The 24,073-nt window shown below is 43.6% G+C and overlaps 2 protein-coding genes across 4 annotated transcripts; one reads left to right on the top strand and one right to left on the bottom strand.

The window, feature by feature from the left end:
- Window positions 1-511: 511 nt before the first annotated feature.
- On the bottom strand, window positions 512-12,274 carry SPRTN (SprT-like N-terminal domain). 3 transcript variants are annotated; one of them, XM_007127599.4, is made up of 6 exons: window positions 12,185-12,274; window positions 11,771-12,057; window positions 10,656-10,755; window positions 6,665-6,793; window positions 4,065-4,329; window positions 512-2,830 (listed from the first exon to the last, which is right to left on the bottom strand). In XM_007127599.4, exons 2-6 carry the CDS (start codon window positions 11,989-11,991, stop codon window positions 2,085-2,087), a joined length of 1,461 nt encoding a protein of 486 aa, XP_007127661.2. In that variant the 5' UTR covers window positions 11,992-12,057; window positions 12,185-12,274; the 3' UTR covers window positions 512-2,084. The 3 variants fall into 3 exon arrangements, with proteins under 3 accessions (XP_007127661.2, XP_054936893.1, XP_054936894.1); XM_055080919.1 differs by lacking the exons at window positions 11,771-12,057; window positions 12,185-12,274 and adding an exon at window positions 11,171-11,311 and having other exon boundaries at window positions 513-2,830; XM_055080918.1 differs by lacking the exons at window positions 6,665-6,793; window positions 12,185-12,274 and having other exon boundaries at window positions 11,771-12,112.
- A 142-nt stretch (window positions 12,275-12,416) lies between these two features.
- EXOC8 (exocyst complex component 8) lies at window positions 12,417-14,871 on the top strand. Its single transcript, XM_007127598.4, has one exon. The coding sequence runs from the start codon at window positions 12,557-12,559 to the stop codon at window positions 14,732-14,734; it is 2,178 nt and encodes a 725-aa protein (XP_007127660.1). The 5' UTR covers window positions 12,417-12,556; the 3' UTR covers window positions 14,735-14,871.
- The last annotated feature ends 9,202 nt before the right edge of the window (window positions 14,872-24,073 follow it).

Below are 24,073 nucleotides of genomic sequence, written 5' to 3'. Positions count from 1 at the left end.
CTCACATCCTCTATACACTCTGTCCACTTGGGTTTTCCCAGTCGAATGTGCCCGTCTGTTTCCAAGCCTTTGTGTTCCTTCTCTGTGCAAGGCCCTTTCTATCCCCCCCACCCCCACCCCAGGCGAACCTGACTTGCCCTGGAAGACTCAACCGGATGTAGAATTTGTCTCCTCCATCCCCTGAAGCCCTGGGCTATTATGCTGATTGTCCTTTTAAGTTCACACGGCACCTAGCAGAAGCCCATCAGAGCACTTACTATGCTGAAACCGCTCTGCTTCTGTCTCATTCCCCAACTAGGCTGTAAAGCTCCTTGAGGACATGGGCTCTTACTTACTTCACAGCCCCAGAACCTTGTATGGCTTTGCACCCCTCCGCCCCCCACAAAAGTGTTTAACTGCACAAAATTTGTTAAATTGAAGTAGAGAAAATGATCCTCTATGAAAGTGTAACAGTATATATTCAACATAATACACATTTTAAGTCATTTACCTATAAATATTTATTAAATACTATTAGTTTAACTTCATGCTTAAGAAATATCAAAACTCGTAAACACTCAACCAGACAGGCTAAAATGAAAAGGACTGACAACAGCGTTAAGACTGCTGGACGACAAGCTCTCATACCCTGCTGGCAGGACTGTAAACTGGCAGCGTTTACTAAAGCTAAACATAAATGCACCTGGTGAGCCTGCATTCCAGACTGGGGATATGCTCAGCAGAAATGAGTAAGAATGTTCTTAGCAGCATTACTCAGAACGGCCAGCCCCAAACTGGAGATAATTCCAATGTCCGTTCATATCAGAATGATAAATAAACTCGGGCATATTCATACTATTTACTACAGAGCAATTAAAAGACCGAACTTCTGCTACCCATAGCAACAAAGGTACTACTTCATGAAGTTTAAAAACAAGCTAAACTAACCTGTGGTGACAGACAAACACAGTGGTTACTCTGGGGTGGTGGGTGTTGACTGGGAAGAGGCGCCCAGGACACTTCATGGCAACCGAAATGTTCTCTAACTGCACCTGGGTAGTGGTCACTCAGTGGGGAACCCAGCTGCACCCTATGTATGTGAAGTCATGTTGCAACGAAGTGAAGAAAAAGAAAACCTGTGAACTAAGGCCCTGAAAATATGCCAACACGCTGGCGGTAGAGCCATGACACAAAGTAAATTGATCAAACTATCTCTGTCCCTTTGCTGGGACGTGGAAAAGAATGTTTTTTAAAAGAAATATTCTTTTTTACATACACAAATGGTATTCCTAAATGGTTTCAACTTTGGCTTAAGGTTCATAATACTGTTTCCAGAGGATGGTCCACTTGTACATAAACTAGGCAACTTGGTTATGTTATACATGCCAGTTACTTAGTACTGAGTTTTAACCAGTCATTTTACTAAAGTTCTGAGAAAACAGCTCAACTCTGGCCTACAGAATTAGAGTGGCTATTTGTTACTAGCAATATTCAAAAAGAAATTTATTTTACTCTGCTTATGTACTTGAACCTAAAATCTGCTGCCACCTTTTAGTGAGACAGAGAAATAAAAATCTTTATAATATAGGAAATGTATTTCCTGTTAAAATTTTGAAGAAAAAAAGAAAAACCAAAAACCTTGAGTACCGGCAAACAACTAGGTTGTATTTTTGGTCAATATGTCCGATACTATGAATATTACCAGTTCTGGGAATGAGTTTTAATATTAATAAAGGAATATTCAACTTAACCAAACACCTGACAGGATTCCTCACTGACTATTTTAAGGAAAATATGCAAATAAGATTAACAGATTTAAATACTTTTAAAAGAAAGTACAAAAGTATCTAAAAATTATACATGTATGCATCCAGAACAAACTCTGGGCTACAGTATACGTAAGAGTGAATTATAGCACCTTTAGACATAAAATATTTTAAACTACAATCTCATATATGTATATATAACAAAGAACATTTAATATGGGTGAACTAGGTTATAACCTGCAAATCTGAGCATTAACCAGGAATTCCTGAGCGGCTGACACTGTGCCATGAGGTAATGCGGGTGGGCGTGTGAGACCCATTCATTTTCAGAGATTTTTTTCAGCTTTTGACTTGGAGGCCATCACCTGCAAGGCACCAGTCCAAGTGCTCGTTAATCCGAGAGTACAGAACTTCACTCTGACACACAGGACAGTGAACCCTCCTGCTCTGACCGGACGAACCGCCGGCATTCTGCGTCGCAGCTGCAGGGCGTGAACCACACTTTGGATCGTCACCACCACTCTGTCTTTGCTTTTTCGTGATAAACAAGTTGTCGAAAGCAGTCCTGTCTTCGAGCCTGGGTCGTTTACGTGGGAGTTTATCTTCAGGCCCACCTGCATCCCGGGGTGCAGTCACAGATGTCGATTCCACTGCTTCTAAAGGATTTCTCAGGGATACCTTAGAAGATGTCACGCTCCTCTGAGAACTAGAAGAGACCGAGTTTGCAGTGATGTCACCAACCGTGAGGCTCTTCATCGGAGACCCACTCGCACTTCTGAAAGCCTCGTGCTTGGAGACCGATACGCTCGAGAAGTAGTTGCTGAAAACACTCGGGTGACTGGAACCGAGAGCAGCGGAGACTAGGGAAGTTTTTCCACTTGAACCGTTCTGTTCAAATATCACCTCAGGTTTCGAATTGGGTCTTAAGGCATTTGCTGAATGGTCCTGATTTAAAAGATCCTGGGTTTTAACAGCATGTGAAGTGATACATTTCCCAGATGAAGGCGAACTGCTGGTTTCCCCTAGAACATACCCTTTCCCACTGAAAGGGATTAACAACTCTGTCTCCCCTCTGTTCGGTTTACCTGCAAAAGAGGCAAATAAGATTCTTCCTTGGCTCAAAATCAATACCATGACAGATATTAAGCTAATGGATAGCTTTTCCAAATGAAGAAATACTACTTCTGTTCTGCATTAGAACTATGTTGTAATTATCTACTAATGGGAGACGGACAATCCTCAGCAGTCAGAAAGCTGTGGTACTGAGAAAACATAAAGGACAAAAACACCCTCTCCTATTTAGATAAGCAGTTCTATCACGCAAACATCAACAGCAAAGTAACTTTTACCTTGAAAATTGCTTTTTGTATGCTTAAGTGTCATTCCAGAAAGGAAACATCTGCTACCGCATTCTTCTCTTCCCAACTCACAAAATTGAGGACATAATCTCTCCACATAAATTCTTCTATAGCTTCTCAACTTACTAATAAACACTTCAGATTTGAGAAATATAGTGTATGTCTGTGAGTCCTTATCACATCAAATCCACAACTCCCCAAGGGAAGAAGCATTAACTTTAGTAACCTTGTTACCCCTTCAAAAGGCAGTTACTCTAGGGGCTTCCCTGGCGGTCCAGTGGTTAAGACTTCCCCTTCCAATGCAAGGGGTACAGGTTCGATCCCTGGTCAGGGAGCTCAGATCTCACATGCCTCCAGGCCAAAACACCAAAACATAAAACAGAAACAATATTGTAACAAATTCAATAAAGACTTAAATAAAGGTGAGATTATAGAGCTAAAAAAAATTAAAAAAAAAAAAAGCAGTAACTGAACTGCACAGGAAAGGGATAAATCTTGAAGTACTAGCGTAATACATGTCATATCCTTTTCCATTCTCCCAATGAAAATACATACATCAACAGAAGTTACTTGGATAGACTCCAACTGATAGGAAGGGGTGTAGCTAGGACTTACATTCCGGGCATTGTTATTTGAATTACTGTTTTCATTTTGACAATCCTTTTGCCTTCTGTTTCTATCCTAGTGACCCAGTGAGTCAGGATAGGGAAAGGGACTTTACCCTCACATTTTAGCAGTGGAAACTACTTCTACTTTTACTCACATCTATATACAGCAGAGGACATTTTTCTACCACCATTTCATGGACAATGGGATTTTTTTTCCCCCTTCAATCCACACTTGAAAACGTCTACACTAGAAACAATCCTTAGGCTTATCTAATACCAGTTCTCTGATGGACAGTACTGTCTGCGTTACAGCCACGGCTGTGGAAAAGTTGGAAGAATGTAAGCAGAGTTACCTTTATTCTGTGCTGATACTGGCTGCTTTCCTAGTTTTGTCTTTCTTTTGCCTTTCTGTGAGTAGCTCTCCGGTTCCTTGATTTTTATGTAGGTGCCTCCACAGGTTTTCCGGTGCTCAGCCCACCAGTAGTCGTGAGCAGAGGGTGCCCTGTTGGTGGCGCGTTTCACGTAGCCGTAATACGGCTTCTTGTGCTGACACGGCCCATTGCAGCGCCACCAGTGTCGCCGGTACTCATCCACCTCGTCGTGGAAAGTATGGTACACCTGGGTCGAGACCAAGTTGTCAGCATTAAGTAGGCAGGTTAACAAGTGTAAGAAAATACATAAGCAGCCCCCCGCCCCCTTTTTCAACTTTCCAGTTTCCCAGAGCTTTCTGAAGTTGTGTTTTGGGAAAGACAGTAACGATATTTAGCTTCTCTTCAAAAGTTCATTTTAATGGGAAACAGCAGCACTTACTTTAGTGCTTTGTAAACTGTGTAAAGATAGAAAAAGCTGAGACCGGAAGGCAAAAAAACTACAAATAAAAAACCAAAAAGCTTCTATAAATGCTAAAAGTTTCAGAAGCCCTCTTTCTAAACGATGAAAAACTAGGATAAAGACAAGATTTTAGATAACGCTGTAATAAATAAGAATTGTTCCCACTGCCAAGTTGAAATCTTCCCCTGTAAGTAACCAAAGGGTCCTGAGGACCGTCTCCTGTAACTGCTGGACCCAAACACAAGCGCCAGGCCGCATGCAGCGTCTGTCAAACCCACCCGCACCTGCGTCTGGCTCCACCCATTTCTTCATAATAAGCCTTCGCGCTATCATTTTATCTGATTATAGGTGAAAAGCTCTCCAGGACTGGAATGTTCTCAGCCTGTACCCACCCCCCAGTGGCTATTACCGGCCCGGCACAGGGAAGGTGCTCAGTGTTTGCTGAGTGAAAAGCTTCACTGAGTCAAATAAAATTCTCTGTAAATGTGCTTTTCAGTCCTTAAACAGGAACCGTTTGTTTCACCCTCTAGATGAAATCTTACTTAGAACCTAAGCAGGAGGCAGAAAGGCGGGTTAGCCTTCCCACCCTGTAGTACTGAGGGCGGCAGGGCGCCAGTTGAAAACTGATACTCCCGAATGCCTCTGAGCGCCTTTTCCTTCTGTCCTCTCAGTGAAACATTACTATTTATGTAAGATGAGGGGCAACAGCCTATGAGTTTTGTTTTGTTTGTTTAAACCAAGGCATTTAACTCTTTAGTAAAGTCCCCTTGTGGGAAAGAATGCTAAGCTTTCTATAACTCTACAGATAAATAGTTTCACAATCACCATCTCTCCATTATAAGCAAACAAACTCTATTATTTGGCAAGCACGCCAACAGCGCCAATTACAGCAGGTGCAGAAGAGACTGGAGGACAGAGGGTCTGGGAGCAAGGAGGTCTGAAGGACCCCGCCCGCTCTCTCATGTTGACGACACCCCGCCTAACAATTCAGCGGCAAAGACGACAGGGAACTGGATCTGTTTGGCTTCCAATTTCTGTAATTCCTATAGCCTGGGGATGTCACTTTTTAACAATGTAGTCACTAAAGTAAAATTGTTCTCAATGTGGATGCCCTGTGGAGTCTGCTGTAACATGATGTAACCTGTAAAAGCAAGGGGTGTCCACCTGATAAAACCTTCTAGATGAAAACACACAGACACCCAAGATAAAAGGGCATATCCTCTTCCAACTGAACAACAGGAAGTATACTAGGATTTTGCTTAAAGTGTAAATTCTAATGAAGAAACTATAAGTCTTTTACACTAGCAACTCCATACTTCTTTTGCTAATCTGGATTTTATGTGATTGTGTTAATGCAGCCACTTCCCTGATGTTGAAGGAACTCTGTCCCGTAATGAAATGAGCTCTCTAGAAAATTAAACTGACAGCTAGAAGATAATACACGGAGGGTGAGCACTTCTCGCTTTCCATCACACTGGCCTTTACTGCCTTTTAAAGGAAGGAAATATCTAAACACACCAAGGCACTTAATCTTTGTAGGAATTAATATTTGTTTGGTTCCATTCAATTCAATATTCGCTAAGCGCCTGTAGAGGCACTACATTACACATCTTCTGCAGAGGTATGTAAAGATAGGCAAGAGCCACCCCGTGAGAGGTATGAAAGCAGAATAAAATAGTGTAAAAGGTCAGTGGCGCCAGCGTCTGGACACAAGCAACCTGACCCATCCTGCTTTTTTGACCCCAGGCTCTGCCGCCTCCTACAATATCATGCAGAAATACGAATCAAAGACTTCTGATGAAGGGAATGACGTATGAAATGGTAGCAGAATATGGGACAGACTGGAGGAGGAGCGGACTGTAGTGGTCCAGAAGAGAGGTTCGCAGGCCTGCAGTAGCCCTGTGCAACGTGCTGCCCTAGCTGTGGTTGCAGGCTTCAGGGTATCGCCGGTGCGGCTGCCCTTCGCCTACGCGGTCCTCGACAAGCCAGGCAGCTTCTCTGGGCCTCTCGCTTGCTGTGGAAAATCCTCAAACATGGTATTCATTTCTACCCAGTTCTCTATTTTCACCAAGTACTGAATAAATAACTACTGAATACCATAAACGTGTGTGGCTTTATATACCGTTATATTGGCTCCCGTCAGGCGATTGATGCGATGCATATGTTTACAAAACTCTGGACCGTGCCCGTCCCGATCTTTATCGTTATTCGTGACAAATAAATAGGCATGTATCATTTCATGCAAGAGGGTCTGAAACAGAAAACAGTCAAATTAATTTGTTACGGTGCTTTTGAAAATAAAAATGCATTTTCTTACTCTACCTGGGGTCTTAACCTTCTTTGGATCACAGGCTCCATTCAGATACTGAACAAAGTCACGAACGATCTTTCTAGAAAACTTACATAAGCACGCATTCACAAAACTTTGCCTCTATAATATCCAAAGCTCTGTAGGTCCCAGGCTAAGAACTCCCTGTTCCAAGAAAGCCTTTTTAATTATTAATCAAAATCCAGTAGAAAAGACTGACAAATTCAACTACATGAAAATTTTAAAATTCTGTATGGGGAAAAAATTTTGTAAGTAAAGCGAAAAAAGAAACTCAGAAAAATATATGTGCAACCATCTCACAGCCTATTAATTCCTAAAATATACAGAACTCCTAAAAGTCCACAGCGAAATGACCAACAATCCTATTTTAAAATAGACAAATGTCACGGACACGTCAGAGAAAAGGAAACATAAAGGATCCATGAACATACGAAAAACGTTCAACGTCATTTATAAAAACAGAAATGCAGATTAATACATTAGTATACCACTTCTTGCTTATCAAGATTGGTAAAACTCCTAAAGTTTGACACCATTAGTAAAGCTAAGGGAAAATAAGCACTCCCATATATCACTGGTAGGAGTGCAAAATGGCACAAATTCTCCTCTCCCTGGGGAAGAGAATTTGATAACATCTAACAAAATTACAAATCCATTTATCGTTGAACTCAGCAATACCCAGACTAAAATGAAAGGCCGTACATATGAGGTATTTTGTCGGTGGCACTGCTTACAAAAGCAAAAGAGTGAGAACAGTGTTTAGCAATAGGGGCCTTGTTGAAAGAAGAGCCACATAATGGAATTCCATGCAGCCATAAAAAAGAAAGAAAAATTTCTCTATGAAATGATCTGGAGGAGGCTACAGACTCTATCATTTTAATGAAAAAAGGCAAAGTACAGAAGAGTATACACAGAATTTTGTATAAGAAGTATGCTATGTGGTGGGGAGGGGATAAGAGTGGATATAAATATTGGCAAAACAGAACAACGATAGAAAAAAGAAACTAATAACAGTATCCTTTAGTAGGCAGAGAGTTCAGAATAGAGGCATGGGGGAGATCAAGATTTCTTTGTGTACAGCTTTCTATAGTTTTGGGATTCTGAATCGTGTAAAAATTTAAAACAAACAGTAAAACCAGCTCATTCCACAAGGATGTAGCAGTTTAGGTGCAAAGTTAACAAAAGCACTTAAGGCTGCTATTTCATACTTTATTCTAAAAAAATGTGAATACAAAAAGTGAAAATCACGAAGGTCTTCAAAAGTATACCTTTTTCATAATCCTCCATAGTTTTGTGAAAAAAAGAATTTCCATCAGAAGAACTAGACTGGCATTAATGAATTTTAGTCTTATAAAATTATGCTGAACAGCAAAATGGGAGAATCAAAACATTTTAACTTGGTCATTATGAAACCATCCCTTTTAAAATTATCAATTCTATCTTTTCAAGAAAATGTCACTCCATTGAGACTTAGAGACAAAGGCCATTCTACACTTCAGATGTCTCTCAACGTTCTAAAATAATGATACCTATTCTCAGAAAGGAGAAACCACTTGGATTCCTGATTTTGGGGCCAATTTAAACACATCTCGGAAATGGGACGTGGCATTATGCTGAACACTTCTATTTTTATATATCTACTATTTTCCACATTTAGGCTCTACACAACATGGTCCCCAAATACCTCTATTTCCCACCACTGTTCTGTATCTGGACAAAAACAACTACTTCTGGCCCTAAACGTGCCATAAGTTTAGCGGCCTCGCTTTTGTTCTCAGCACTCCCGTTCCTTCTGCCAAGATAGCCTCCTCTTCTATGTGTACATGTGAGAATCCAATCTGTCCCGTCAGGCTCACCCCCATGTTTTAGTTTACAGGAGTAACAGTTCTAAGGGGACAGGACAAGAGCTTTAGGGCCAGGGACACCAGAGCCTAAACCAAGGATCTGGTATTCGTTATCCATGTGACCTGGACGAGTTACAACTTGCTCCTCATCCTTAAAATGGAGATATCCTAATCTTGCAGGGCTGTGGTAAAGGCAAACACTAGAATAACTAGGTTAGTCTGGCACACAGTAGGCGTGGTGATGTTACTAGTAATAAATCCACATCTCTGAAGCTTTTCTTGACCTCCTCAACCAGTTTAAGTCTTTTCCTTTTCTGAATCCTACTGATTATAATTTAGGCAGCTACTTTCAATACGGGTCAGAGTCCCCTATTCTTCCTCTGTCCACCTTCCTGATCTGATGTTAGAACTTTCTGCCAACAGCAAATGCTCACTTGAAGCATTAGCACCTATTTCCCATTTTCTTCTTGCCCATTACCTTAAAAAGAAAAAAAACTGTTCACGTGTTAATTTAATCATTTATGCAACAAATATTCATTAAGCAGTTTTCAGTTAGGGCTGTTCCAATTAGGGCTCCTGGTAAGGTTGATCTGGTTGATCATATTGTTCAACTTTTTTTTTTTTTAATTTTTACTATTTTTTTTTCTGCTTATTCATTGAATTACCAACGGAGTTGTGTTAACATCTGCAACTATGACTGTGGATTGATTATTTATCTTTCTGTTTCTGCTAACTGATGCTTCATGTCGTTTAAAGCTATGTTATTACTTTTAGGGTCATTATGTGTTTTTATTTAATAGATTATTCTATCATTATAAAATGTCTCCCTTTTTTCTAGTAAAACTCCCTCCCTTAAAATCTTTAAACTAATACTAATAAAGCCATAACAGCTTTCTGTTGTCTAGTATTTGGATGATACGCTTTTTCTCATCCTTTTATATTTTACATGTGTGCCTTTATTTTAAGCATGTCTCTGTTGATCTAGGATGTCGTTTCATGTTTTTAACTGGAGTGTTTAGTCCATGTACATTTAACATAATAACTGCTGTTTTTATGTCCACCTTTCTCTTTATTTGATCTGGGCTTTGTTCCTTTATTCCTTTCTTTCTTATTGAGTTATTTCTGTTGTACCATTTTACATTTAGTGGCTATTTACCTTTTTAAAACTATGGTAAAAAAAAAAAAAGTAACAAAATTTACCACCTTAACCATTTTAAGTGTATGGTTCAGTAGTGCTAAGTACATTCACATTGTTGTGAAACCCATTACCTTTTATTACCCTTAAAAACATATTTCCAAGCATGTTTTAACTTATTTCCCATCCAACCTCTACCACCTATGCCCTCTAGTGCATACGTTGCAGGTGATATAATTGGGGCAAGACCACTCACACTGGCTGTATCTTGGGGATCTTCAGGCAACTATTCGACTCAACTAAACATACTCTGACAGCTCCCACGGCTCCGTTTTGCTAGCAGGAGTGACCACTAGCTCTAGATAAGCAGTGTGCCCTCACGCTGCTTTGTTCTGCCAGCTCAGCTACACGTGTGGGAGGACACCATGGCGGCTGAACAGAGGAGAATCAAAATCTGTGTGTCTCAATACAAAGATCTGGATCCTAAGTTTTTCTCTGCTTCTAAACCAACCACTTTGCCTCTCTGAACCTTGATTATCTCATTTATAAAAATGAGGACAACACACCCTGAACATAAACAGGATTACCGTAAGGATCAAATTGGGTGACGTACCTGAAAGCCTCTATCTTCGAAACGCGATAAGAATATAAGGTAATCACTATTATTTTCCCCACAATAAAAGTTCGCAGTGAGGGAAAACGGTTTTTTTCTTCTTCACGTGCACAAGTTAATTTACAGCAGTCTAAACCAGTAACAAGCGTTTCTAAATTACTAAGCTAAGCATCAGGTTCACGCAAAGAATACCTCCACCAGATCCTTTCTTGGTCTCAACTTTAGGAGGGGTTCACTGAGACGGATGGAACACATTCCGCCCCTGCCTTCGTAGCTGCATATCCCAGCGGACCTGGAAAACAACCACCACAAAACTGTCGCTTAGCAAAGACACGCGAATGGGAAGCGGACGGGAAACGGCCACCGCTGGCTCCTTCTCGCACGGTCCAGACTGAGCGGGCTCTGGGGCTGGGGGGGGGGGGGGGGGTCTCTCGACAGCGCACGCGCAGCCGCTCGGCAGGGCGGTCCCTGCCTTTCGCGCCAGTTCGGGAGGCACGGGAGCAGCAGGGACTCGCCGAACCCCAGCCGGGACGTAAGAGCTCGAAGAAGGCCGTCCCGTTTGCCGCTCCCTGCCTCCTCCCTACACGCCACCGTCGGTCAGTCGTCGGTGGCGGTGACAGCCAGGTCTCCGGCAGCCTGTGTCCAGAAGTATCGAGGAAACCCACATAGGCAGCAGCATGGCACTAGAAACACACTTCGTGTCGTACCTTCATCTCTTACTTCAGGGCGCTTCGCCTCCATCCAAGAGTAAGCGCGGTGGCCTCGAACCGCACTGTCAACTTCTCAACTCCGTTCGTATGCAGGAGCAGGTTACCTGGAGCCGGCATTTCCCAGACTCGGCGTGCCGGAAAGGCCTGCTCTGAGACGCACCCCGCCCCCCCCAAAAAAAGATGATCCCCTGGACCCAGAAGTAGGAAAACGCCAGCCCCTTCCCCACCCTGACTCGCGAGCTCGCGCGCGGCCCAGCGGCGGTACCCGCCGAGCCCGGCAGGGACTGCACGCGTCCCGGGGAAGAAAGAAAGCCGCGGCCCCGGCCTCCTTTCTCAGGGGCAGGTTCCGGCTGCTTCTCCCGCCTGGGTCCTAAAGCGCTCCCGTGAGCCCCATCAGAAAAGGGTCAGCTCATCGTCCTAACGCCAAGGAACGTCCCCTTACAAGCCAAACCGCCGCGGGGTGGGCCACAGGGCTCCCTTGACGCTGTCTGGGCGGGACAGAGAAGGGCAGGGAAAGGACACAGGACCTGGCCCCAGCTCCAGAGCCCTAGCTGAGGCCGCCGGCGCCCCCCGCCCCCCGCGGGGCTCGGTACTCACAGTGTCATTCGCATGCTCCACTTCACCTCGACCGCCTCCAGACGGCCCCAGAAGAAACAGTCGTTGAACTGCACAAACAGGGCCTGCAAATCGGGGGTGGGGTCCACCAGCTCCCAGGACGCGTCCACCAGAGACAGGGGCTCCCGGCCCGGTGCGCTCTCCGAGACCTGCAAGTTCCACTCCTCCTGAAGCCGCAGCGCCAAAACCAGGTCCTCATCCATGGCTGCCGGAGTCCAGGCCGGGGGACTCTACGTCCCGGAGCCTCGGACGGCCGGGTCGAGCTCCTCCTAGGAGATACCGGCCCGCGGGTCAGCCCGCCGCTCTCGCGAGACTCAGTCAGACTAACTCGAGAACGGAACTTGTCCCAGACGCCGAAGTCATGCTTCTGGGGCTCAAAAAAAAAAAAGAACTCACCGTGACAGCACCTCCCAGTGGGCTCAAAACTTGGGTTCCCAGGACTTGAGCCGGAGGCAGGTTTCAGAAACTGGTTACCGCATTCACGGTTCCCGAGTAACATCAAACACCAACGTCACGCTCGATTCTGACGCAGTACCTACGTCTCTTTGCCACGCCCTCCACTCGCTTCCGCAATAACTTCTCCGGCGCATGCGCCCTAGGCCGCTGCGCAGGCGCAGTGCCTGAAGTTCATACCCGGGCGCAGGCGTACTCGTCTCTCTTCCAGCTTGCTTCCGCAGCCCTGGAGTTGGGCCCGGCTTGGGTGGGCCTCGACAGCGGCGGCACCGGCGACGGCGATAGTGACAGGGACTGCGTGAGTCTCGGACGGAAATGGCGATGGCGATGTCAGACAGTGGGGCGAGCCGCCTGCGGCGGCAGCTGGAGTCGGGCGGCTTCGAGGCGCGGCTGTACGTGAAGCAGCTCTCGCAGCAGTCGGACGGAGACCGAGACCTGCAGGAGCACCGGCAGCGCATCCAGGCGCTGGCGGAGGAGACGGCGCAGAACCTGAAGCGCAACGTCTACCAGAACTACCGGCAGTTCATAGAGACGGCCCGCGAGATCTCCTACCTGGAGAGCGAGATGTATCAGCTCAGTCACCTGCTGACCGAGCAGAAGAGCAGCCTGGAGAGCATCCCGCTTACCCTGCTGCCGGCTGCCGCCGCCGCGGGGGCCGCCGCCGCCTCCGGAGGGGAGGAGGGGGGAGGCGGCGCGGGGGGACGCGACCACCTCCGGGGCCAGGGTGGCTTTTTCCCCAGCCCCGGGGGCGCCTCCCGCGACAGTTCCGGGCCAGGCGAGGAAGGAAAGCAGCGCACTCTCACCACCCTGCTTGAGAAGGTGGAAGGCTGCAGGCACCTGCTGGAGACGCCGGGACAGTACCTGGTGTACAACGGGGACCTGGTGGAATACGAGGCGGACCACATGGCCCAGCTGCAGCGGGTGCATGGCTTTCTCATGAACGACTGTTTGCTGGTGGCCACCTGGCTGCCACAGCGGCGGGGGATGTATCGCTACAACGCCCTCTATCCCTTGGATGGTTTGGCCGTGGTCAATGTCAAGGACAACCCGCCCATGAAGGACATGTTCAAGCTGCTCATGTTTCCGGAGAGCCGTATTTTTCAAGCAGAAAACGCAAAAATCAAACGAGAGTGGCTGGAAGTGCTGGAGGAAACCAAGAGGGCCCTCAGTGAAAAAAGACGCAGGGGGCAGGAGGAGGCAGCTGCCCCTCGAGGGCCACCCCAGGTGACTTCCAAGGCTAGCAACCCTTTTGAGGACGAAGATGACGGCGAACCAGCTGTTCCCGAGGCAGAAGAAGAGAAGGTGGACCTCTCAGTGGAATGGATCCAGGAATTGCCTGAAGACCTGGATGTCTGTATTGCCCAGAGGGACTTTGAAGGGGCCGTCGACCTGCTGGATAAATTGAACCGTTACCTGGAAGATAAGCCCAGCCCACCTCCTGTAAAAGAACTAAGGGCCAGAGTGGATGAGCGTGTCCGCCAGCTCACTGAGGTGCTAGTGTTTGAACTCTCCCCGGATCGGTCCCTGAGAGGTGGTCCCAAGGCCACCCGCCGGGCGGTTTCTCAGCTAATCCGGCTTGGCCAGTGCACGAAGGCTTGTGAGCTGTTTTTGAGAAACAGGGCAGCAGCTGTGCATACTGCAATACGCCAGCTTCGCATTGAAGGTGCCACTTTACTCTACATTCATAAGCTCTGCCACGTCTTCTTTACCAGCCTTCTGGAGACCGCCAGGGAATTTGAGACGGACTTTGCGGGCACCGACAGCGGCTGCTACTCTGCCTTTGTGGTCTGGGCGAGGTCAGCCATGGGCATGTTTGTGGATGCTTTTAGCAAGCAGGTGTTTGATAGTAAGGAGAGCCTCTCCACAGCAGCTGAGTGTGTAAAAGTGGCAAAGGAGCACTGTCAGCAACTGGGCGACATCGGACTAGACCTCACCTTCATCATCCACGCCCTCCTGGTGAAAGACATCCAAGTGGCCTTGCACAGTTACAAAGAAATCATCATCGAAGCCACTAAGCATCGCAACTCTGAGGAGATGTGGAGGAGGATGAACTTGATGACTCCAGAGGCCCTGGGGAAACTCAAAGAGGAGATGAAGAGCTGTGGAGTGGGTAACTTCGAGCAGTACACGGGGGATGACTGCTGGGTGAACCTGAGTTACACGGTGGTTGCTTTCACCAAACAGACCATGGGCTTCTTGGAGGAGGCACTGAAGCTGTATTTCCCGGAGCTGCACATGGTGCTTTTGGAGAGCCTGGTGGAAATCATTTTGGTTGCTGTTCAGCACGTGGATTACAGTCTTCGGTGCGAGCAAGATCCAGAGAAGAAGGCTTTTATCAGACAGAATGCATCCTTTCTGTATGAAACGGTCCTCCCTGTGGTGGAGAAAAGGTTTGAGGAGGGTGTGGGGAAACCCGCCAAGCAACTCCAGGACCTCAGAAATGCATCGAGACTGATTCGTGTGAATCCCGAAAGTACAACGTCAGTGGTCTGATGCCTGGCCCTGTTTTTGTGTATGCGTGTATATTGCTTATGGATTATTTATATTAAGTTGCAGTAGCATATTCTTTATAGTTTCAAACATGTCTTAAAAATAAAAGATGCCCTCTCGGATAAAAGCGCAAAATCAAAGGGAGAAAGGAAAAAAATGTTAAATTAAGGCCATATGACAAATACATTGGAATTATTAAAATATATAATATGCTTTCCTTTTAAATTATGTAGCTCTCTAATGCATATATCATCACACTATAGCATTTCAGCTTATCCTTTGACTCACGACACACTTTCTCACAGTGCAGATTATGCAGCGCCGATAAACAATTTCTGTAAATACAGAGTTTAAGTATGTTGTGAATGTCTCCCCGTTCACAAAAATGTTAGGTTTCTTAAAGGGTACTGTGCCATATAAAACACCCTGCGCCCTATACTTCCACACCTTAAAATGTGTTTGAACAATTTGGGGGAAAGAAAGGAGTTGAGGAAATTGGTTTTAGGGTAAACTTTGGTCAAAAGAATTCCTTCATGAAGGTAGCTAGTGTGTGGACTTGAGTACCCCAGTCCTTACAGAGCACAAGAGGAAGCTGTCATAAGCACAGTTCCAACGGAATTTAAATGGTTCATCATTTTTAGCTGCTAATTAGCAGCTTGGTAACACTTGATTTGGGAGCATTTACTTGAAAATCTTAAGAACTATCATCAAATTTTTTTTACATATTTCTGAGTTGTCTGAAGTTCCCTTTTATCATATTAAAAAAAATAAGAAACAAGACACACTGAAGAACCTGACAGCGCTTTTGGTGTGGGTTACACATAGTGGCTCAGACTTCATGCAAGTGGGAGAAAAGTTTTCAGATTTCAGGGTCTGGGTGGGTGGGAAATGAGGGAAAATCCTATGCAGACCCCACGGTGTTCTTAAGTATGACTGCTTTGAGCAGAGATTTGTTTTTGTTTTTTCGTGGCTACGTGGATAGCTTTTCGTGGCTAAGGGTAAGTGTTTTTTCGTCTCAGAGAAAAGTGAGACAGGGTGCCCAAAGGAAGGAGGGGAAAAACCTTTGGTGACTCCTAAAATGCTCCAGGCTGCATGTTTCTTGTTTTATTTTTAAATTTTGTTTTTCAAACAATATAATGCTTACTTCAGATTGTTTAGTAAACAAAAGTAACTAAAGAAATTTGAGCTTCCCGAGGTTTCTAAACTTGCATCCATTGTATATTGATTATCTGGCCTTCCTCATACTTGGAGATAAACTGCTAAGACCCATTTTTCCCCTAACTTCTAGTTGTGATTCTTGTCCCTAAGTGTCATTTCTGATGCCAGATGACTTCAAAAGGTCGTTTATTTTATCTGAAGGAAAATAGTGGTATTAAGACTGTGGGAATTATGTAAAACCTAAAATAGTTTCTAATAGCAGGTTAGGGTTGTAAAGCTCCTCGACTTAATCACGACGAACCTATGCATATCTAAAAGGTTGAAAATTATCAAAGTTAAAGATTTTCTTTGACATTTTTTTCACATAACTTTAGCATTTGCTAGATAATAACCGTAACTGGATATCTCAGTTGAACAAAAACAGTTATAATCTGCCTTTTTGTTTTTTAAGATCACTGGAAACTTGCATTTGATAAAAATTTTATGATTATTTTGTGCCACTTAAAGTTTCCAAAATTATATTGTATGAAACATGTATTGTGTCAATATTTGCTGCTGGGTCCATGAAATGATACTTCTGAAATCAAAACTTCTCCTACTGCATGAAGTGTTAAAAACCTCAGTGCGTATGCTCTCAGATGCTATTTAAGTGGTAGCCTTTTCACAGAACTGTCTGCTTTTTAAAACTGGAAGTACAGAATTTTCTTCTGTTAAAAGTTGTGTGTTCCTTAATCAAAGTTGTAGCTGGAGGAATTAGGCTGTTGGTGAATCAGTTTGTGTGGGAAGTTGATAAAAGACCATCGATGTTGCAACGTGCCTTTGTGCCAGGACAGAGCAATTTCGCCGCATTTCCTCCAAGTGGGGTCAGAGCTCTTCTCTCTAGTTCTCGTTCAGTTAGACACCAAAACAAGGTCTGAAAATGGAATGCGGTTAGAGATTGCCCAAAAACATAGTACATACAGTATTATACCACTTAAGTGTTGATTGCCTTGTCTCGGTTGCTTTGAAGATAACACTGTCACTTGAGCTTGAAATCAGACTTGATTGAATTAATTAGTGTTGAAGAAAGACGCCCTGTAGAATTAAGTCTGTTTTGGATTAAAGCCTCATTTCACTTAAGTGCTGAAAACTCACTTATTTTTGTTTAAAACACTACCTATCGTTGTCGTCAGCACTTGTACTTTGCAACTTGCTTTCCTGGGATTGGGAATTCGGGACTTGACGTGTAGTATAAAATCAGTATGTGTACATTTTGCTTATTGGTATGCTGTGATCTGAGGGAATCTGAAATGTTTTACCAAAATAAAGCTGAAAATTGTTCTTACACTGGATAAAATCGATTGATATTACAATGTTATATTTATTTCTTTTCGATAATGAGGATTTAATATCGTTATGTTCATGTTACTGAAATGTTTTAAAAGCCTAGGTTGCTTTCTAGTTTTTGTTTTTCTATATGAGGAGTAATAGGTACAAAACTGTTAGCTTATTTAAGTAAGTGTTCTGCTACTATCAGAATTGTGAATTAAATAAGTCAGATGGCAACTTTTTAGGATTCCCTTGAACGGGAGATTTCAGATGTACAAAATGTGAATTTACTCTAAAAACTGGGTGTTAGGGACTTCCCTGGTGGTCCAGTGGTTAAGACTCTGCGTTTCCAATGCGGGGGGCGTGGGTTTGATCCCTGGTCAACTGAGATCCCGCATGCCATGGGGTGCAGCCAAAAATAAATAAATAAGTAAAAATAAAAATATAAAAAGTGGGTTTCATACCATCTACACATCTTTAAGTGAAGAAAATAGAATGTGGGCTATATGACCTAGGAACTAGGATCATAAATGACAAGGATCTCCTTTTTTTTTTTTTAAACAGTACGTGGATATTGCGGGAACTATCACGTATAATTGATTTAACAGTATTTAGCGAATGCTATGCCTAACATTGACTAAAATGCGGGTGGGGAGGACAAAATAAAGTTAACCATGCTTTCACTTAATATGCTTAAAAATTGGTGAAAATAGAGAATAAAACTTGGAAAAAATAAATTAGCAAATTAAAGGCAAAACTGTTGCAAATTAAATTCAACAAAATTAATTAGTTTATCAATAAATAATTGAATAATTGCAAACCGTGTTGGGAAAAAAACAAAAAACAAGACCAAAAAACCTGCGTGTCGCAGTTTAAGTGCCATGGGAATGCTGAGAAGGAAGAGAGCAGTGTTATTCTGAGGAGTTTGGAAAGGCCTCGTGGAATTGTTGGCCTTGGAGCAGGTCCTGGAAGAGGGGACAAGGTTTAGGTGTGCAAGGAAGATGGGCGTGCAAGTGTGAGCAAAGACACGCAGCAGGAGTGCGTGCGTGCTTGGGACAGTCTTGTGAAGTAATGTCACTGTCACAGCGCCGTTGCAGATGTGCTGGAGATTTGTGGAGAGGAATGCTGTGTCTGTAATTCATCCCTACTAAGGAAGCTTCCATCATGCAGAGGGTAGGAGGTAAAAAGTCCACGTCATCCTGCCCGAGCCCCCGGTGACCCCCTCAGCATAGGTGCCATTGGTTAAGAGTTTCTCATACATCTTTTCCCCAGAAATTGGACTGTACAGCACCTACTGTTGAGCCTCTTGCTCTTATTCGAGTGCCACCAGTTCAATATTTCTCAGAACTGCTCACATCAGTACCTCACCGGGCTGGATTTTTCTGTGATTGAACAGCACTCAATCACAATGAATGGATCTGTCAGGATCGTGCACTTTCCAATTACTTTGCTGTCTTCAGTTTTTTTTCAGGATTGCCAAAAATCCTGAAAAAAGCTCTCTGTGCATGTATCTTTGCTTCCATGTGTGACTGTGTCTTAGGACACATTTCAGAAATTGCTTGGCCAAACCGTACATTTTAAATTTAGGTAAATGGGACTTCCCTGGTGGTGCAGTGGTTAAGAATCTGCCTGCCAATGCAGGGGACGCGGGTTGGAGCCCTGGTCCAGGAAGATCACACGTGCCACGGAGCAAATAATTTACATCTTTTAACTCAATTTTGAAGTGTTTTCACACACACACACACGCACACAAATTGGCATGCAACAGCTGTCCTAAGGTAAAACACAGTCACCTTAAAACTGTTGCAAGTATTTTCACCCAAGGTTGAAAAATTGTTTATCCTGAACACGAAAACCTGTAACAAATTTAAATTAATTATATAAAACTCGTTACTTGTAGTTTTCCCCTTGCAAAATCCAAAAAACACATGTCCAAGTAACTACATCAGTCACAACATGGTCCTGCAGCATCCCCACACCAAAACTAGATGTTCCTTTAATTTTAAACCCATCATCAGAGACCAAGAGAACATCATTTCATTTTATACAAAACAAAATTCACATGTGCCGAAAAAGAAAGAGCCAAAAAAACCAGAAACAAAAACCCTAGTACTGACAGTAACGTTCAGTACGCTAATTAGTGGCCAAAATGCCACTGACCAAAAATAAAATAGTGGCCGTATATCACTGCAAAGAAATCCAAGAGGCTTTTAACCCTTTGGCATCAGAGATCCAGATTCTTCCAGTTATGTGAATGCATACCTCCTACGTGCCAAGAATAGAGAAAGTGTATGTGCCGGCATAGAAAGAAAAGGAACTACCGTTCACTGCACCACCCAGAGAATTGGCTTTAACAGAGACTTCTTACAAGGTTATAGGCGGAAACCAAAAAACAGTTATTAGCTGCTTGTGTCAACAATTTTAAGTGGAGGTGATTGAGTTCTAAGGTTCCAAGTAAAACCTTAAAGGGGAAAAAGGTTACGCTGGATAGAAAATGTCAAGATTCAGATTGTTGTTTCTGGTAAGGACTCAACAAAATGAATCTTTAATGACTTGAACTGCAGGATAAAGGACCCCAAGAACGCAGTCATTTTTAGTAAAGTGCTATCAGTAAAGTACTATCCCGAACAAACTGCATTTTATGATGAAAACAAAAGGAAAGAAGATATAATAAGGACTATACACCTATATTCCACTCACAGTGTTTGAGTTCTGGAAGGACCTGTATAATGAAGGAAGAATTCAAATGTGAAATCATGCTAATCACATGTCAAATTTTCACTATAACTTTCCCAAAAAAGTGTTTCCCCCCAATATCTGTTAATCACAAAGAAACAGAAGCTGTGAATGTACAGTTCAGAAAATAAAAACGGAGAAACTGCTAAAACAAAATTTATGATGTTCCATCCATGTGAGCAGCAAATGTGTATTTCCCACTGGACTCCCGGTCTCCTTTGTCAATTCCCGTATCATCAGGCCCTGTAATCTCCACGTCGATGTCCTGGAAGCTGCCCTTGGCCACCTCCAAGATGAGGCCCATCTCGGTGCCCGAGGTGACCCGCTGGAAGAAGCACTCCTTGGCATGCCCGTCGATGCTGGCGAGGTAGCCCGAGGCCGTGGCCGGGAGGGCGGCCAGGAGCGCCAGCAGTTCAGCGAGCATCCTCACGGAGGGCCTGTGGCCTCCAGAGTATTCCGATTGTAATAAGATTTATTCATTTTTACTCATCTGTGAAAAAAACTTACCAAGTTTTGCTTGTAATTTTTATGAGTGAGATTCAGCAACATTGTATTTCTTTTTTTTTTTTTAATTTATTTATTTATTTTTGGCTGTTTGGGGTCTTCGTTTCTGGGCAAGGGCTTTCTCTAGTTGCGGCGAGCCGGGGCCACTCTTCATCGCGGTGCGCGGGCCTCTCACTATCGGGGCCTCTTGTTGCGGAGCACAGGCTCCAGACGCGCAGGCTCAGTAGTTATGGCTCATGGGCTCAGTTGCTCTGCGCGGCATGTGGGATCCTCCCAGACCAGGGCTCGAACCCGTGTCCCCTGCATTGGCAGGCAGACTCTCAACCACTGCGCCACCAGGGAAGCCCAATTTTTTTTTTTATTAAGCTCCCTACATCTGTCCTTTGCCATTCTTCACTTAGATGATCTTTGTCTTATGATTTTGTAGTTTATAGTATATTTAGGAAATTAATTTTTCATGTGTACTAAGTGTTACAGGTATTTTCCCCCTCGTTTGTCATTTATTCATTTATCTATTTATTTATTTATTTTTGGAGTACAGTATATGTTAATCTGTTACGAAGCCAGACTTATCTGAGATTTTTCTGTGTGATTCCTATGTTTTCGGTCAGACTTTGAGAGGCCTTACTCACTTTTGGATTCCAAAATCATTCATGCTTTTATTCTAGCAATTTACTATATTGTAGTATTTGAAATTTTGCTCCGTCTGTAATTTGTTTTAAAGAATGATGTAAGAATCCCATTTTCCCACAACTATCAATAATTAGCAAATTGCTGCAGTAATTTTGAATCATCCTTCTTTTTCCCCCGCTTACTTGAAATGCCATTTTAATAATTTATTATAGTTGTACTAGATGTGTATCTGGGTACATTTTTGGCTCTATGTTCTGTTTCACTGATATTTTGATTTCTGTGCCATTATCAACCTGTTTTAATTGTAGATTTATAATTTAATAACTGGTAGGACTGGTCTCATTCTTCTGCTGTTTCATTTTTTTCCTAAGTATTCTTACATGTTTATTATTCAAATTGCGTTTTGAATAATTTAATGACATTCCTTACCATCCTCCAAAAGAGTTGGCATTTTTTTTTTTTTTGCGGTACGCGGGCCTCTCGCTGCCGTGGCCTCTCCCGTTGTGGAGCACAGGCTCCGGACGCGCAGGCTCAGCGGCCATGGCTCACGGGTCCAGCCGCTCCGCGGCACGTGGGATCCTCCCGCACCGGGGCACGAACCCGCGTCCCCTGCATCGGCAGGCGGACTCTCAACCACTGCGCCACCAGGGAAGCCCAAGAGTTGGCATTTTGATTGAAATCATATCGAATGTAGATTAATTTAGGGAAATTTGACATCTTTATAATTTTGAATCTTCTTATTTATTCAAGTGTACTTTCATATTTCAGCAGCATTTTCAAATTTTCTTCAGGTAGATCTTGCACGTTTCTTGGTGAGTTTATTCCTCGGTACTTCATCTGTAATGCTTTTGTGAATGAAATCTTTTAAGAGTTTTCCAGTATATAATCACATCACCCAAATAAGGATAATTTTGCCTCTTAAATTTTTATACATCTTATGGAGTTCTCTTAATATTCTATATTAAGTTGAACATCCAAAACTATGTTAAATCATAGTTTTTGCTTGATATTAATATCAAGGAATTAGAAATTATACCAGATATGTATCTACTAGAAGTGTTTTTCCTGTTTTTTTTTCTCTCAAAGCCTTATGTTGGCTTTTTTTTTTTTTTTTTTTTTTGCGGTGCGCGGGCCTCTCACTGCTGTGGCCTCTCCCATTGCGGAGCACAGGCTCCGGACGCGCAGGCTCAGCGGCCACGGCTCACGGGCCCAGCCGCTCCGCGGCATGTGGGATCCTCCCGGACCAGGGCACGAACTCGTGTCCCCTGCATTGGCAGGCGGACTCTCAACCACTGCGCCACCAGGGAAGCCCCTTATGTTGGCTTTTGATCATTACGTTAAGGAAGTGATCATCTCTTCCAGTTAACTAAGAGTTGTGGTTTTAATTTTTTTAGGTCAGGAATGCATGTTGAATTATCAAATGAATCTCAGCATCTATTGAGCTAATCATTATTTTTATCCTCTGTCATATTAATTTGGTAAGTTTTTAAGATAGATTTCCTAACACTGAACCACATTCACACTCTACGAATTAATTCTATTTGGTTGTAACGCATAATTCTTTTAATATAGTGCCTGATTCTAATGAATATTTCCTTAGAATTTTTGCATTGATATCCAGTGCTTGTGTCATTCAGAAGGTGAGTGTGTGCAGCATGATAATAATGATGGTGAAGTGATGAGACACATCTGCATTCCTTTTGATTCCTGAACAATGAGAATGAAAAATCATACACTGTGACACAGGTGACTTGTGTCACTTCACGTATAATGAGCCACCCTAAGCTTCCAGGACAGTCAGAGCTCTTACAAGGAGGTAAGGAGGTATCCCATTGAATCTCTCCCCCATTTCATACTGTGTCAGAGATGTACGGGATACGTAAGCTGTCTGTATGTTAAATACATTCTGTATGTATTGAGAAACACATGTATGTTTCATTCACACAGAATATTTGCATTTCATTTTTTCCCATCAACTTCCCTAGAGCAGTGTTGGGCATAACATAGATGATAAAAGCTTATTAAATAAATACTATTGAGCACATTTCTTTAATAACTAATGACATTTCTCATTTACAAGGTGACTAGTTTGCGCCAGGCCCTTTATTACATGCTTGATCTCATTTGATCCTGACAATAACCTGGAAAATAGGTATTGTTATACTCATTGTACAGATACAGGAAGAGACTCAGCGAAAGCCATATACCTGGCTAAGGTGTCTCCCCACTGAGCGTCAGGCTGTGTTCAAGACCAGGTCCCAGGCCCAGTTTTTTCACTCTGTCATTAACCAGACGATCACTTATATACAGAATTATTTCAAGCTGGTGTTTCTAAGTAAAGTTTCTGAAGACAAAATTATTTTGGCATATGCCTCAATCAGTAAGAATCAGAGGGCTTCCCTGGTGGCGCAGTGGTTAAGAATCCGCCTGCCAATGCAGGGGACACGGGTTCAAGCCCTGGTCCGGGAAGATCCCACGTGCAGCGGAGCAACTAAGTCCGTGCGCCACAACTACTGAGCCTACACTTTAGAGCCCACGAGCCACAACTATTGGAGCCCACGTGCCACAACTGCTGAAGCCCGCACGCCTAGAGACCGTGCTCTGCAACGAGAAGCCACCGCAATGAGAAGCCCGCGCACCGCAACAAAGAGTAGCCCCCACTCACCGCAACTAGAGAAAGCCCGCGCCCAGCAACGAAGGCCCAACGCAGCCAAAAAAAAAAAAAAAAAAAATTAGAATATCTGCATGAAAACAATTCAAGTATGACAAGCAACGTGTGGTAAGCCCCTTTAACAGGTTATTTAATCTTCACATCAGTCTGTGAAGGAATTGCGATTTTGTGAAATTAAATAATTTGCAAGTAATCCAACCTACAAGGGGGTCCCTAACTAAGTGGCCCAGGAGGGACTTGAACTCAGAGGACACTCCTCTAGGGCTAGTGCTCTAAGCCATTGAGCTGTGTGATTGGATCCTGGCTGATGTTTACATCTCACCAGGATAGAT

This window comes from Physeter macrocephalus, chromosome 20 (genome assembly GCF_002837175.3).
Source record: "Physeter macrocephalus isolate SW-GA chromosome 20, ASM283717v5, whole genome shotgun sequence".
NCBI lineage: Eukaryota > Metazoa > Chordata > Mammalia > Artiodactyla > Physeteridae > Physeter > Physeter macrocephalus.
This window is presented reverse-complemented; position numbering and strand designations above follow the sequence as displayed.

Excerpts from the sequence above, each read along its gene's own strand:
- SPRTN (XM_007127599.4), bottom strand. The coding sequence starts at position 11,991 with ATGGATGAGGACCTGGTTTTGGCGCTGCGGCTTCAGGAGGAGTGGAAC. Across the intron at positions 10,756-11,770 it reads TGGAGCATGCGAATGACACT|GTCCGCTGGGATATGCAGCT; the intron begins GTGAGTACCGAG and ends GTTGTTTTCCAG. Across the intron at positions 4,330-6,664 it reads TGACGGGAGCCAATATAACG|GTGTACCATACTTTCCACGA; the intron begins GTATATAAAGCC and ends GTCTCGACCCAG.
- EXOC8 (XM_007127598.4), top strand. The coding sequence starts at position 12,557 with ATGGCGATGGCGATGTCAGACAGTGGGGCGAGCCGCCTGCGGCGGCAG.